A 15,900-nucleotide genomic window follows, 5' to 3' on the forward strand; every position below is an offset into this window, starting at 1 on the left:
GAAGTTTTCAAATTTCCAAATTACAACTGGTGCAAGAAAGAAACAGCAGGTACCATAACATTATAGTGTAGCTAAATTTCTATTAAAAATAACACTATGTCAACAGAAGACTTTTTTTATTTCCAAGTGTTCAAATTGTTATTACACATATGCTGTTTAACTATTTTTTATTTGAACATTAAGGTAATTACAGTTGAAGGGCTCATATTTCCAGTGGCCTCTCTGCATTGGATGCCACCAGAGCTAAACATGAAACATTCCACATGGCTAACAATAAGACATTTGAGTTACCAGAATTACAATCGTCAATTTTTTTTTTTTTGCTAACAGATCACATACGTACATAACCAGGGCTATTTTCTTTAAAAGAAATATCAAAATTAGTACTGCATCTGTTTATTTTAAAGATGAACATCTCTACATACGAGCAACATGGTACATGACAGTTTGATTAACACACATACGGTACTTTGGCAGCTCTGTGATGTGTTTTTTCCCCTAAGCTCCACAGTAGGCTTAATTTATAAAACATATTGCTAATATGCCCTGCATAAACACCAAGAATCAAATGTATCTTTCATCACCTAAATGGGAGAGGGAGCAGCGCTTTTATCTCACATTAGACAGCCTCGTCATACATGCACAATTTTCATCCATGGACACTTCTACACACATCCTAGCTAACACTGTCTGCAAGAAAATAATCTTTATTCTAAAAAGATTTGAATTTTCTTCTCAAAAAAACCCTACAGATGATTACATGACAAATCACTACCAGCTGTTTATTTCAAAATAATACTGAATGTGTCACATTTCTGTCAAGGTTACTTGCATATTACCATCTCACAAGTATATCAGTCACCTGATCAACTCATCCCATTTTGAGTTCATTTGTGAAACTGACTTGTCTCTTTTGATACCTACTAATAACTCATAGTTCATGGTTAACAAATACTAATTTCTTTGAATACCTCTACCAGCAATTTCCACATGAAAACTAACCACTATATTAAACTTTTTCACTTACTCTCCCCAAATTTTCCACCTTCCTGAACACAACTGACCTATTAGCACAGTAATCTAAGCGAGGACAATATTCCCTCCAATATAATCATGCACTTTTAAGTAGCCACTTGGAAGTTTTGAGGTAAAATGCATTAAATATGGTTGCAAAATTTCAGACTTGAAAGAACACAATCACATTATATATATTGCAATAAAAAACATCTAGAACCTGTCTACAGTGATCTGAAGCAATTTATTTCACTCGCTTATCTGTAAAATTTTAGCAGCTATTTCATATTTATTCTATTTGGTCCAAATAGCCCTATATGTTGTTAAAGAGTCACTCAAAAAGGAATGTTGTGCCCAAAACCACATCTGCTACCACAAACATCTCTTCACCCTTTTATTCATCCTCAAGCAGTTCCTACAAATTTAAAATTTCTTGAGCTGTACAAAAACAGATCTTAATTTGTAATATGTCAACAATGGGTAAGTTAAAAAGAAGGTGAGGATATGTGACATACTTAAGTAATATGCACAATTTGATGAAGTCTCTCTTCCTCAGCCTTTAATACCTATTAGCATTGAATTATGAACTCTGCAGCACATAAACAAGACTGCATATGGCACTTACAATCCTGACTGCAATATAAACTGTATTAAAATGCTCCATAACTAAACAAACAGTAAATCCTGTTTATCTATATGAAGTTTAGAGACTATGTTATCATCAAATGGGAAAATTACACCCAAACTAATTAAGCTGGACATTCACTGGTCCTTTTTCATAAAGTTGTTTTATCTTCTTGCTTTGCTTAATTATGTCAGAAAATGAACTCCTCCAGCTCTGCTTCAGTTTCTTCAGTGTAGTTATCACGTGCCAGCCAACTTTGTTCTGGCACCATTAACTTTCACCCTGGTGTGCCCCTTACATCTCCAAGTTCTCCATCACATTCTCCTTTCTTCCTTCCATTGTTTGTGACTCAGTGTCACCAAGAAGCCCTTCCTCTAGGGCAGCACCTTGTGTAACAGAGCTTCCACAGGGCAGAGGCTTTTCTGTCCAGGAGGTACCAGGGCTGACCAGCCAAGCTTGCTGGGTCATGGTCCGCCGTGTACCGGGTAAGCTCCCTGTGCGCGCTAAGTGCCTTCGGTACAAAGATACGCCAGCTGTGCACACGCAAGCCACAGGAAGCAACCCGAGTTCAATGGTCTGGGCAGGCAGAGTGGATGGGGCAGAAATATGACAGACAGACATTTTGGCTGCAGCAGTTTTAACCCTGTTTGATTGTTTAACTTGTGTTACAGTCTAATTTAAGCATCATTGTTTAAGCAATACTTCCAAATGAACAAAAATCCTGCAGACAGGTAAACCGCTCCTTTTTTATAGAATAACTGGTTAGTATGTGTTCCAGAATGAATTTAATGCAAACTTTGGAAAGTGTACTAACTAATAACCACATCTGGAGCCTTGAAATACTGTCTTACTCTGAGGTATATGTCTATTACTGTAGAAGTTATGCTTCACATCTAAAGTCCACGAAAAAGGCTACTTGTATTTTCTAGGTCAAGCAAGCAGTAGAAAAATGGGAAGAGAGAGCATGTGTTTTGTGTTCAAGTGTTACTGTTTAGCATAATCCTTCATGCAAGTAATGCAAAAAACGCTATATATTCAAGACTGCTTACATCTAAATAAATCGGGTAAATTAGCAAATACAGTATTGAAAATTATCTACAAAAATGTGTTTTTCCAAGTATTCACTGTTTGTATCAAGTCTTAAAGCAGAAAGCTGCAGGGCAATACCAAAGAAAATGCAATAGAAGTGAACTTGAGACATTTTAAGAAATCCCCTCAGAAAACAAATTTGTATTAACTGTAAACTAAACTGAAATACAACGACTAAAGCTATTAGGTGGCCTTATCAGCAAACACCTTCAATCAAAAGGCCATAAACAAGTATGCTTTACATATTACTTGATTTGTTTATTTTACACCATGGGGTGAAAGCAACACAATTCCTTTTAGTAAAGTATACACAAATAGCCTCACTCAGAATACACTTTTAATGCACATAAAAAAAGTATTCATCTTACAAATTGTTTTGCAATCCAAATATACAATAGCTTGGAAAACAATATTTTAGAAAACTAAAGCCAATGTAAAAAGACTGCTTAATACCACTAAATGATATAAGTTTTTGTATGGCTCTGTCTTTAGAGTTTTCTTACTGCATCATCAATATCAGAAATCTGTTCCTTCAGCTGGTTCCACTGTTCTGGATTTAAAGAAATACCTGAAAAGCATTAAAAATAAACACTTAAGACAAAAAGAAAATTGTGGTGCAGGATCTCGTGCAATAATTATAAAGGCTGCTTTCATATACACACAGTCTGTGTTATAATATTAATGCCTGAGATATTTCAACAATCATCTTAGTTACAAAGTGAAACTACCCACTTCCAACACTTCAATTTAACTATAGGTTATCTCTAGACAAGTTTGCAAAGAAAATGTGTGTAACAAATAATTGTACAAGTACTAGACTAAACACAAGAAGTGAAATATAACTCTGGCTTTGACAGAAGGCAGTACAAACGCCATGGGTGATAAGCAAGAAATCACTGGCTACTAAAAGCTGCACCTATGCAGACAGGTCTGCTGTGCCTTTTTCAAGTACTGCAATTCTGGGAGGCTTTCCCTGCTTTTGTTTCTTAAAGCACTGTAAATAACACACGCTGTAAGTAACCTCTTGGAGAGACTCTGTATCACTTGCTAGCGCTCACAAAGCAGCACTGAAGTTACTTTTTACTTCAAGTTCACTATAGTTTCTAGTGATATTCAACCAATAATCATTCAGTATCCCACAACCCATCACTTCAATTCTAAATGTGATCTCATCTTCCTCAAGCTTGAGTACAGGCACGTTTCATTTGTGCTTTTGGTCTACTCTATCTTATCCTACAATTTCTACACCCACTCTGTGAAAGAGCAGGCTCCCAGGGATACCTCCCATACTTTCTCCTGCCAAGCTCTTCCACTAGTTACTCCCACTCTCCCCTCCCAGTGATAGTTTTCCTTCATTGCTTTCTCCCTGAAGGTGGAGCAGGACCTGTAAACTGCTGAAACTTTGAATTCCACTTCTGGAGCTCATAGCCTTTTCTTTTCTTTTAGTATCAGTGTCTTACCAGAGCACCACCACAATTCTAAGCAGCAAGTAGTGTACAAGGAGCTTCTCTAAGCAGTCTTCCACCAGTCTTTGGTGGGCAGGCCTCATCTGAAAACAGGTCAGGTGTACTAACCACTATTAGAGGATTAAATGTCATGAAGATGTCCCTCAACGACAGACCAGATGAACCACAAAAAGTTCAGATCTGCTGCTTGAGATACTAAGAGTAATTTAAACTGCTCGGTTTATTTTTGTTTTATTACAAAATTTTGACTGCTTATCCTGGTTTTAGGACAGCTAGATAAGCAGCTTATGACTGCATCAAGGAAATATTAGACTCCCATACTGTATCAGATTATTAATAATTTTATCACAATAAAGTTCAGACTCTTGCTGCATTGATAAACTTTTCTATCTACATCATGCCATTTTTGTCACTTAGCCCACCCATCAAATCCCACTGTAGCTTGCCATTTGAAATTCCACCTTGAAACACAGAAGGTCAAGTCCTTAGAGGAACCTTTTTTGTTAATTAGCAACAACAAATCCAAAACAAGCAATTTTCCTGTAGAGCACCAGTCCATCTGTTCACGCAAACCTACTGTCAGTGGTTATTTAAGAAATGTTGAAAATGCTTCTCAAACTTTCTAAACGACTGTTTACTGAGTTGCTCCTGAACACACCAAAAGAATGTTACAAACCTTATGGTGATTGTACATTGAATTTCTTCAAACTCAGCAGCCTCCCAATACATAAGACTGGGGAAGGACTTTTTGCAACATCATGTAGTGACAGGGCAAGGGGGAATGGCTTCAAACTGAAGAGGGTAGATTTAGATTGGGCATTAGGAAGAAATTCTTTACTGTGAGTGTAGTGATGCACTGGCACAGGTTGCCCACAGAAGCTGTGGATGCCCCATCCCTGGAAGTGTTCAAGGCCAGGCTGGATGGGGTCTCTGTGCAACCTGGTCTAGTGGGAGGTGTGCCTGCCCACAGCAGGGAGGGGGTTGAATGAGGTGATCTTCAAGATCCCTTCCAAGTGAAACCATTCTGTGGTTCTGTGAATCCCCAGGGCAGAATGTTTCACACTTACCTTTCACTGATGCTATATGAAAACAGATAAAAAGTAGGCTTTTCGAAGAGAAACAACATAACATTAAGCACAGCACTACTACTAGAACTGTCCTGCAATCCCCATCTGGAGATGTGAAAGTTCTGAAAGTGGTTCACAGTGAAGCCTTGCCATGAGAAGCAACTGTGCAACTAGAGGTGCAGAGGCTTGTGCTGTGCTGCAGATTACTAACTTGGTACACTTGAGATATTCCCCCCTCTACTAAAGTATTTTTAAACTTTTTTTTTCAAAATTAGTCACTTTAAATGTTTAGGTTGTTTTTATCTAAAATTTAATAGGAACTGAAGGACATGGTTGGTTTAACAAAACTAAAATCTTAGAAAAATTATTAACTATTTTCAGTTACAGTTTGAAATAATAAATCCAACCATAATAGAGGAAATTCTGTTAAACTAATCAAATGGGGGTGTGGGGGAAGTATGGCTATGGTATAAACATGTTTATAACTCCCCTACCAAATTTGCTTGTACTTGACACCTAGCTTTCCATAAATCATTGAGCATCTGTTTAGGAAAATGGACTCAAGCCAATAAATCCACTTAAAATTTTATCCGTGATCTACAGATAAACCTAATTCTTTGCAAAAATACAAATGGTAAGGAAGTAAATATCACGTACCAACAAAGGAGAAAAACATGATATAGGAAGTTCTACTGCAAAGTACAGGCCATGTTTTAATACAAAGTAACATGAAGCAGAACAATACCTTTTCTGCCAGGCTTCATTTCACCTTCTTGATCCATCCAATATTCTCTAATATCAATTAAGACTTTCCCTTTAAAGTCCCGAACACTGACATACCTCATTTTGCCAATCTGTCAAAACACATATAAAGGTCTTTTAGGTATTTTATGTATTAGAGCATTCACTTTCCCCAGCAGCATTAGACTCTTGACATGTGACACTGCAGCTTATTTTAGACACCACAGAAACAGCTAGATTAAAAGCTTAATTCAGAGTAGTCAGTAGGCTAATAAGTAATGACTTAAAACTGGCTGAGCAGGCAGTGCTCAATGCAAAAGTGGCCCTCCTAGAATAAAAATACCTGTATTCTTTACATGCTTGTTTCTTGCAAGTAATGAATTTACTGTTTTCTGAAAAAACGTATTTCCTTTCTTTGCAACAGTTCTAAACAAAGAAGGAGAAAGGGAGCTCTACTCCCAAATCTACATTTTAGTCCATTCCACATGTACAGAAAGCAAATTAGATGTTCATGTGTGATACCTTCCCTTTTTTTTCCTTTAACACAGTAAATACAGATGGAAATTAACATTACCCACCAACTGTCCCATGCCCTCTCCCAAGTCCTCATAGGTACATCACTGTACCAGGTGTTCAAAAACAGTCTAATCTTTTAAGTTTACCAGCATATAGCACAGTATGGAATTGTGGAACTTGGGATTTTGGAATGCCGTAGTTTTCAAACCAGTGTCGTAACTGAATTACATGGGCACCACCTTTTTTGGGGGGGTGGAGTGGGGGAAAGTTGGGGAAGAATCATACCACCAACTATGCAATACACTACATATTTTGGCTTATTCAAGATCTTTCCAAATATGATTAAAAAAAAATCTATTTACATAAATTCCAAGTACAAGGTGAATTTGAGAACCAGAAATTAGATAATTAAAACATAACCAAATACAGTTTCCTGCAATTCTAAGAAATCCTTAGAATTCTGTATGCACCTCCTGGATACATTTTATAATGAAAGAACAGATTCTAAAATAAACATTTTTAAAATAAAATACTTCTTCCTGGTAAAATGCTACCTTCCAATTTCAACTTCCTTTATCTCTGCATGTTCCATTTTGATATAATTTAAGGAGAGGCCAACACTTCTGGCACAAAAATTAGCATTAAGTCTGACCAGAAAGACTGAAGAACTCTCCAACCAACTACAATAATTCACAGATGTTTAAGTGTATTGCTCTTATTTCACAAAATAGATAGATACATGAATACTTTAAGTTTGCTTAAATAAGTTTTTCTTCTTCTGCACATGCTATATGACATCTAAAATTGATTTTAAAACAATTAGGACATATTTAGATAACGTAAGTCTGAAGCACTTTTCCTAGTTCAAATCATCCTTTAAAATTAGTAAGACATTACTGTTTATAAGACAGTATTTTTAACTGATAAAATTACACAACAATTTTAAAATTCAAAAATAGAAGTATAATACTATGGAAGCTTAGCTCTTTTAGACCAAATGTGGTACCATGCCCAAGTCCATCTGTACTCCTGGCAAAGAATATCCTAAATAGCCAACATGAAGAACATTTCTTAGTTTTACCCTTTACGCTCCAGTAACTTTTAAGGTCACCTCCAGGAAAAGCTTCAAGCAGTAGCACTCTGCGGCACCCTTTTTTTTCCATGGCTATTGAAGAATATTAGTGCCTTGCCAAGTAACTCCAGATTTGTCGTAAGAAATAAAATCTAATTCAATATAGCAGATCACAGCTGCAAATACAGTAAAAGGGTTTAGAATGCAATTTCAAGGGTAAGAAAGACTCTTATGTCTTAATTCAATTCCAGTAAGGTGAGGGGCAATAATGTAAAGTTCACATTCATTCAATCATTAAGCCTTAGATGGAAGTATTTCTCTATGTAAATGCTGAAACCAAGCTAGATTTCACATCGTGTCTAGATTTCAGCTTAATATTCTTATTAAATTTCAGATATTTAGTTGAACTCTATGCAAAAGTTGCCACTACTAAAATTTTTAAATAGGCTTCTAAAGTACAGTTCCAACAAACATCTACAGTTAAAAACACACCAAAAAAATCTAGATTTAACTAGTTAAGTAAATTGATGTTTCTTGATATTTAGCTACCTGTAACTCTGGTACAGGTTCATTTCTGAACAATTTTTCTTCATGAAGCTGCTGATAATCCTAAGAGTAATTTCACTGATGGAAGATATTTTTGTATCTCCATAACCAGAGCAGCATACCAAAAGTTGCTGTATTGGGAAGAATTAATTTTCTTCACATTGGCTGATATGGGGCTGTGTTTTGGATTTGTCCTGAGCAGTGATGATAACACAGAGATGTTTTAGTTACTGCTGAGCAGAGCTTACACAGAGCCAAGGTTGTTTCTGCTTCTCACACTGCCACACTGGCAGGGAAGCTGGGGGTGCTTGGGGGATTGGGAGGAAGCACAGCTGGGAGAGGTGACCCCAACTGACCAAAGGGATGTTCCAGACCGTATGATACTGTGTTCAGTCTATAAAGTGGAGGGAAGAAGAGGAAAGGGGGCATGTTTGGCATGATGACATTTGTCTTATCAAGTCACTGTTACACGTGATGGGCCCTGCTCTCCTGGAGATGGCTGAACTCCTGCCTGCCCATGGGAAATGGGGAATTAACTCCTGGTTTTGCTTTGCTTGCATGTGCAGCTCTTGCTTTCCCTAATAAACTGCCTTTATCTCAACCCTCAAGTTTTCCAGCTTTTACCCTTCCAGTTCTCTCCCCGATCCCACTGGTGGGGGTGTGAGTGAGTGGCCGCCTGGGGCTTGGCTGCTGGCTGGGATTAAACCACAAGTCATGACAATTTATAAGAGTACTTAGTGCAGTTCAGCCTTCACAGAGAAGTTCATACACTTTTTATTAAATACTATACATCCTTACATTATACTACGCAATTGACTTATATAAATCAGAAGACATTAAAAACATTATTTCCAGGTTTCTGTTTCTTAGAATAAAAAGCACTCAACTGTGTCTCTGTTCCTTTATAGATATGCAACTGATTTCCTGTGAGCTTCAGCAAGCACCTTCTTCATCCTTTTTCCTAAATGCAGTTTTTCTGGATTAAACACACAGTGCAAGCATAAACAGCAACAAACGCTCTCTCTTCCCTAGCGAATAACCATATGTAAAGCACTCGAAGGAGCACAAGACTCCTGTAAATAGTGAGGTCTGCAACAAAGCAAATTGCAAAATGCATTGGTGACCACCTAAGTTTCATAATTAGTGTGCTAAACCAATCACAGTTTCAGAGCATCATAAATTTATGCTGACCTTCTTTCACGAGCCTATGATAAAGATACTGATAAATTACACTGGAAAAATCAACGAACTTACTTCTCACAAGCTAAATACCAAATACGGTCAAAACTCAAAAAAAAAAAAGGGCTTGCAAGGTGGACAGAATACGGAGATAACTTCTGAAGTAACAATTTCAGTTAAATGCATGATCATGCAGTGCAGTTCTGCTCTGGGTAGTCATTAATGCATCCTGACAAACCTTATCCAAATCAGGCACAGGTAGATGATACGATTAGTCAAACTAACCAAAGCACATGGTGCAGAGCTCAGGTTGGCTTGAAGCCAGAGACAGGAATCTAATCCATCAAGGCTAAACCCTTCCACATGAACACAAATAATGCCTGTCCTTAGGGCCTCGAGTAATACATCACATATGGGAGTAACATAAATTTCAGCATCCTAACAGCACACAGATCCGTTATCAAGCTGCAGGGTACACTAGGTTGGTTCCCTATAAAACCTAGTAAGGCCAAGACATGTAAACATATAAACCTTGTCTCTTATATTGAATGAATTCTCTTCTACTTACATTAGCACTATTCTTTGTAAGTAGTTGCCAAAAAACCATTACACCAACCAACTCAAACAAAAATATAAAATGTACATATTTAGGAAAACGCTGAATGTTCTTAATACAACAGACACGATCAGCTCTATATTAAGGGAATCTGTATGCTTCAAGAACACAGCCTGAGGGTGTAGAAGAAGACTCTTGGTTTCACATCATTTGCAGCCACTCCCACACACAGTATGGACACCATAGAACTTGTGACTATCCTATGAAGGCTTTACAACCTGATTTCCATCAGCTGAAGCCATACTTGTAAAGTTATACTGCAAAGCCACTTTCACATCAGAGATCATTTTACTGCCACGGGAGAGAAGGTCTCCAGAAAGGCGTTTCTAGTATCACTAAGAAGCCTAGAACAAACAAAACTGTATCTAAAAAATTAATGAGCCCTGGGTAGAGGGGCAGGAACCAGGAGTATCCTCAGACCTACTGTAGTTTTATTTCTATACTTAAACATCTGCATGTTAGTTACTGCACAGAAGTTACATAGAGTACAAAACCAGACAATGCTATACATAACAATGAGTAATCTAAAAAATATTTTATTGTCGATTACTTAAAAGACAGGCACAGACTGGGTAACGCTGGTATTTTAGGTCAAGGTGATATTCAAAGATCTGTATTCTACTCAACACCAGAAGAACCCTGTTCTTACCTGAGTAATATGAGTCCTCTACTGTCTGTTTTTAGTAACTTTTTATTATCTTAGGTCGAAAAGGTTTCAGGAAACCAGAGCATGCATACTTTCGTTTTTTATTTGAAAGGGTCTGGGTGTGTTTTTGCATCAGGGGAACACTAAAAATTTTAAGTTTTCTCCAAGACTGGAATTTCTGAACTTACTAAAACCATAGCAACTGGAATTTCTGAACTTACTACAAACATAGCATTAAGTTTATACATAGTTCTTTATTACAGAGTTCTACCTGCAGTTCACCTTGTAAGTTGTAGAATTCACTATTTCATTTTTCCTACAGGGTTCAAAGCATGCCCAAGCAGAACAAAAAGTATTATAAACTTCCTTCAATACAGAAGTCCAAACATAGCATTCAGGTGAAGCTCTCCCTCCTGAACATAGGAGGAGAAGTAAGAATTGAGACATTAAAAATAACTGCCCTGTATCACAGTATCAGTTAAGCAGGTCTTCTCTCTAGAAGAGACTTTTCTTCCCCTGTATTACTTCACACAGCTACAGCCGAGAACCATTTCATTTACATTACTCTGTGCTTGGGTCATCTCATTAGGCACCTTTCCCACACCTTTTTACAAACTTGAGAACCAAAACCTCAAGAATTTAAGTTCCTTTCCAGCCAGCTAGTCAGAGACCTGTAAGAGATCTTGATCCACACCCCCAATACAGCTAATTCTGAGCTGTGTATCAGCTCTCTCAGCACACACTGCTACTGCCTTGGCTAACCCCGGGAACTGCAATACCCTGAATTCACAAATGCATCTTTCCACTGAAAAACAGACATTCATCCCATCTTAAAAACAGGGCAATAACACAAGTTACTATCTTTATGGATGTTCAGTGATAAAACCCTACATCATAACATAAAGGAACAAACAAAACTTATTCCAAGATGCTGTCATAATACAGGAGGCCAAATTGCCCTTGACCTAGTTAAATAGGAACAAAGAGTCCACACTTTGGTTTCCAAGAACATTTTTTTCAGGAGCCCTAATTAAAAAAACATTTCCACACAGAGACAAACCTGATCTAATATTTAAAGTATACTGATGGTTAAGTGCTGTATTTACTGACAAAATGACTACCCAGAGCTACCAGGAACAAAGTCATGAGAATTAGATCAATTGATACCACTCAGATTCTTTTACTCTGTTGAAATCTGACCATGCTTTTCTGAGCATCTCATCTAAATGCCAGCATCATAACCCCTTCCAAAGATTCAAGAGGCCAGGCACTACACTGTTAAGAAATTCACATCACCTCGTAAAATTTATACAGCATATGATGTAACATGTTACCTTAACCACGTTTTATAAGTCATCAATTTTACCTGAAACATATTCTCATCTCTGTTACCACTTTGCTTAGAAGAGGCTGCACCTTTTGAACTTTCACCAGTCTTTTGTTTCTTTACAGTTTTTTCTGGAGTTACTTGCTTTTTCCGCTTTGCCTTGGAGCAAAATAAAAAAAGAAAAGCATGAGCCACAATCACTCTGTACGCTACAGGTTAAGTTTACATTATATGTCACAGGCTACTACCAAGCAATGCACTTTTCCACCTTCTTGCTGTGAAGGAAGGAATCTAACACTGTACATTTAGACTGGAATTTTAAAAACTTCAAAATGAGCCTGATTCTGCTCTCAGTGAAGTTTACCATAATACTTTGGCGTTAAAGAGAATTTAATCAGATCAAAATACATTTCAAAAATCCTTCTCTTTCTGCACAGTAACACTGTCAGTTCAGTAGTTTTACGAAAAAATTTAAGTCTGATGGAAATGGCATCTTCTTTTCCACTAAATGGACCAAAAAGTACAGAACAGCTTGCAACACCTCCAAAAAAAGAAAAAAACCATAGATAAGATAATGAATGAAGGATCTGGAAACCACCTCTATCAGACAATTGTTTTTTTAATAAGCATCCAGTCGCTGTACACAGCATGATAAATTATGCAACTTTTTAAAGGATTCAGACAGTATCACCTGTAAATCAGATTAACGAGAGAAGCTACAAAGTTACTATTTCTACTCACTTAGAAATAGGAGACCAAACCTCTTCATGCACTGTACTACACGAAAAGACCTGGTGTCCGTGTTACCACCTAGCACTTCTTAAAAAGATAAATTAACTAGTTTTTTCTGATTTTGTTCATAATGATTGGCACATCTGTGCAAACTTCTGTCTATAGTAACTATTAAAATTAAAGGGAAACATTCAATTTATAAATTTGAAACAGTCATCTTAAAATTTATCAACTCAAAGACATTCAGGTTGGCTCAGCTTTTAAGTGAGAAACTAGCAGATGATAAAACAGCAAATAAAAGAAAAAGAAGCAGAGAAAAAAATCCATGCGAACAAGATAAGCAAGCAACACAAGGAACACAGGGCAGATTTTTGTTATGGAGAAGTAACCAAATATTAAAATGGAAGTGTGTGGCTGTGGGCATGTTCTGAAAATAAGTCCAAATTCTTGCCACCAGGGCAGTTTATACAGAAGCCTTCAGAAGCTTGCCACAAAGCAGCAAAGAATTACTGGGAACTTGCAATTATCATATGGAATGGCATGAAGAAAATAAAATGCAACTGAAGAAGAAAACTTTTCTTTAGGGCAAAAATTATGCAATCCACCCAAACTTAGAAGGTGGGTTGTTTGGTTTTTGTTGTTGTAGTTGTTGAGGTGGGTGGGTGGAACAGAAAGTTCCTTAAAATATCTGATAAATCATATGGAATGACATGCATGTTGTGACATATGCTCACCTATTTCCTTAACCCCAGCCTGAAACAAAACAGTTAATACAGTAATGAACTGCATATAATGTTCACCTTTTTGTCAACTTCACTATCTGAATCACTGGCAGATGAGCTTGAAGATACAAGTTCCTTTGATTTAGGCATTCTGGGAAAAGAAAAATAACATGAGAACACTATATAAGGAATGACATTCCATTTTGGCTGGAAAGCAATCTTCAAACCTGTTTGTACTGGCTCATCTTCTTTAAGCCCTCCTAAAGACTTTCTTGCCTTTTCATTTAAGCTTTAATACACATTGTAGATGCAGTATCAAGCATTTTTTCCTCATATATATATATATCTCTTCCCCTTTTTTGCTGCAGCTGCATTGAAACACATTTAGGGCACATTAAATGCAGCGGTTTGGCTTCTGAACTGTTTACAGCAGAACGACTTCTCACAATTTTCATATATCCCCAGACACAGCAAAACTCACAACATAAAATACACAATGTAATAATGCCCTCCAGCTGAATCCTTCCTGTTAAATCCACAAATATGAATCATTAACACCCCAACAATATCTATACTCTGACATGGGCATTTCACCCAGGTGGATTTGCAAGCAACGTGCTGCACAACTGTCACACACGTGACGCTCGAGCTTCCACCTATAATCTAACAGTCCAAAACACACCTCAGTTACAGTGAGCTACAGCACTGCAATTAATATTTTTAATTGGCGTTTCAACACATCAGTCACTGGAGTCTATTAATTTGCCAGACAAGCAGACATTGAGCATTCCTTGAATGCGTGCTGCCAGGTGTCCTCACACATCACCCTGGTATGCAAACATGTGGTTAGATATAGCGGTTACACATCTTCCCTGCTGCTAGAAACTCTTTGTAACAAACACACAGCTCATTTGTTCTTTCAGAATAAAATTAAGCATCCCTGAAAGTGTGTAATACAAACTTCAGCTAGGAAAGGCCAAGATAATATTACAGAGTATCTCAGAAAAGAAAAAAGGAATAACTGTGTTCTTAAACGGGCAGTGAAAAAACACCCCCACGTATGCAAATGAAAAAAAACAACACAAAACAACCAAACCTGAGCCCCAATAATGCTAATGGATCGACGTGGTTCTAAAGTAGGGCAAAACCTGTGGTAATAGCTTGTAGCACAAGGACGGAAGCTGCAGCACTGCACAAGATACAGGGTGTGAAGGAAGCACACTCACTCCACGCTCTAGGATGGAGCGGAGGAGCGCTGGAATGGGACAATGTGAAAATGAGCAAACGGATGACACTGAGTTGGCGAGCGAAACGACGTTTCGAGGGGATGACCCCGGGGTCCGCATGAGAAGGAGAAAGGGACAATATGGAGGAAGGTGTGGGCGGAAACTGGAGGAAAAAGGGATGTGGGGTGGTGGGTGCCCTCCGGGAGAGCCTGAGCGTGAGGAGACACCGCAGCGCCGGGGAGGGGGCCGGGGTGAGTCCGGCCAAGGGAAAGCGAGGGAAGGTAAGGAAAGGAAGACGAGCCCGGAACTCCAGGTAGGCGGATCCCAGCCGCCATTTTCCTCCCCTATTCCTCTTTTCCATGGCTTGTGTCGCCCCCCGAGAAAAACACTCGAGACCCGAACAAGGATGGGGGCGAGGCGGTGGGCGGGTGAGAACGCCCAAGTCTTCCCGGGGCAAGGCGGCGGCGAAGGGAATGCGGGTTACCGGCGGCAGGGCGGAGGAAAAGGACAGCAAGGTAACCAGCGGCCCAGGGGTCGCCGGCGGGCCGGGTCTGCTCCCGGCGCGGGGGGGGGAGCGCGGCCGGGCGCCATCTTCTCCCTCAATCAGGCTCTGTGCCCCCCAACATGGCAGCTCCCCCTCGGCAGCGGCGCCTCGCTCCTCCGCCCCACAGCGGGGTATCTCTCCCGCTGGGCACCGCGGGCACTCGAAGAACAAGAGGAAGCCTCGCCTCGGCGCCGCCCGGCTGCGGCTGCCCCGATCGGGCCGGGAGGTGCCGCGGCGGTGGCGGCGGGGGCCGTGGGAGGGGGCGCGCGGGAGAAGATGGCGGCGTGGCAGGGGCGCGCGGGGGGACCCGGCACTCACGTCCTGCTCCGCGCGTGGCTCCTCTGCACCGCGACACAGACGGAACTGACGCGGCTCGGAACGCCCGCCCCGGGCCGCTCACGTGGGGGGGAGGGGGCGGGGGGCAGCTTTAAAGGGGACGCGGCGCTTTGTCCCTTTCGTCGCCCGTTCCCGCCTCCTGTGAGGGGCGGGGGAGGGATCATAGTGCTGGAAAGGAGATTTTACAGGATCGCAGCAAATCCCAAGTTGGCAGAGACCCACTGGGAACATCGAATCGAACTCCTGGCCCTGCACAGGACACCCCAAGAGTAACACTATGTGCCAGACAGCGTTGTCCTAACGCTTCTTGGTGCTGTGACCACCTCCCTGGGGAGCCTGTTCTAGTGCCCAACCACCTTCTGAGTGAAAAACCTTTTCCTGATATCCAGCTTAAATCACCCCGTCGAATCCTGTCATTGGCCACGAGAGTGAAGAG

At 39.7% G+C, this 15,900-nt stretch overlaps 1 protein-coding gene across 1 annotated transcript; it reads right to left on the minus strand.

Moving 5' to 3' along the window:
* Window positions 1-3,052: 3,052 nt before the first annotated feature.
* SUB1 (SUB1 regulator of transcription) lies at window positions 3,053-15,473 on the minus strand. The gene is made up of 5 exons (XM_082301550.1): window positions 15,447-15,473; window positions 13,437-13,509; window positions 11,944-12,063; window positions 6,007-6,115; window positions 3,053-3,296 (listed from the first exon to the last, which is right to left on the minus strand). Exons 2-5 carry the CDS (start codon window positions 13,506-13,508, stop codon window positions 3,217-3,219), a joined length of 381 nt encoding a protein of 126 aa, XP_082157676.1. The 5' UTR covers window position 13,509; window positions 15,447-15,473; the 3' UTR covers window positions 3,053-3,216.
* Between the last annotated feature and the right edge of the window lie 427 nt (window positions 15,474-15,900).

Source organism: Coloeus monedula, assembly GCF_965178545.1.
Source record: "Coloeus monedula genome assembly, chromosome: Z".
NCBI lineage: Eukaryota > Metazoa > Chordata > Aves > Passeriformes > Corvidae > Coloeus > Coloeus monedula.

Coding starts and splice junctions, on each gene's coding strand:
- SUB1 (XM_082301550.1), bottom strand. CDS start 13,508: ATGCCTAAATCAAAGGAACTTGTATCTTCAAGCTCATCTGCCAGTGAT. Junction 12,064..13,436: donor ATAGTGAAGTTGACAAAAAG/GTGAACATTATA, acceptor TTTTGCTCCAAG/GCAAAGCGGAAAAAGCAAGT. Junction 6,116..11,943: donor GAGATGAGAATATGTTTCAG/GTAAAATTGATG, acceptor GTGTTTTGACAG/ATTGGCAAAATGAGGTATGT.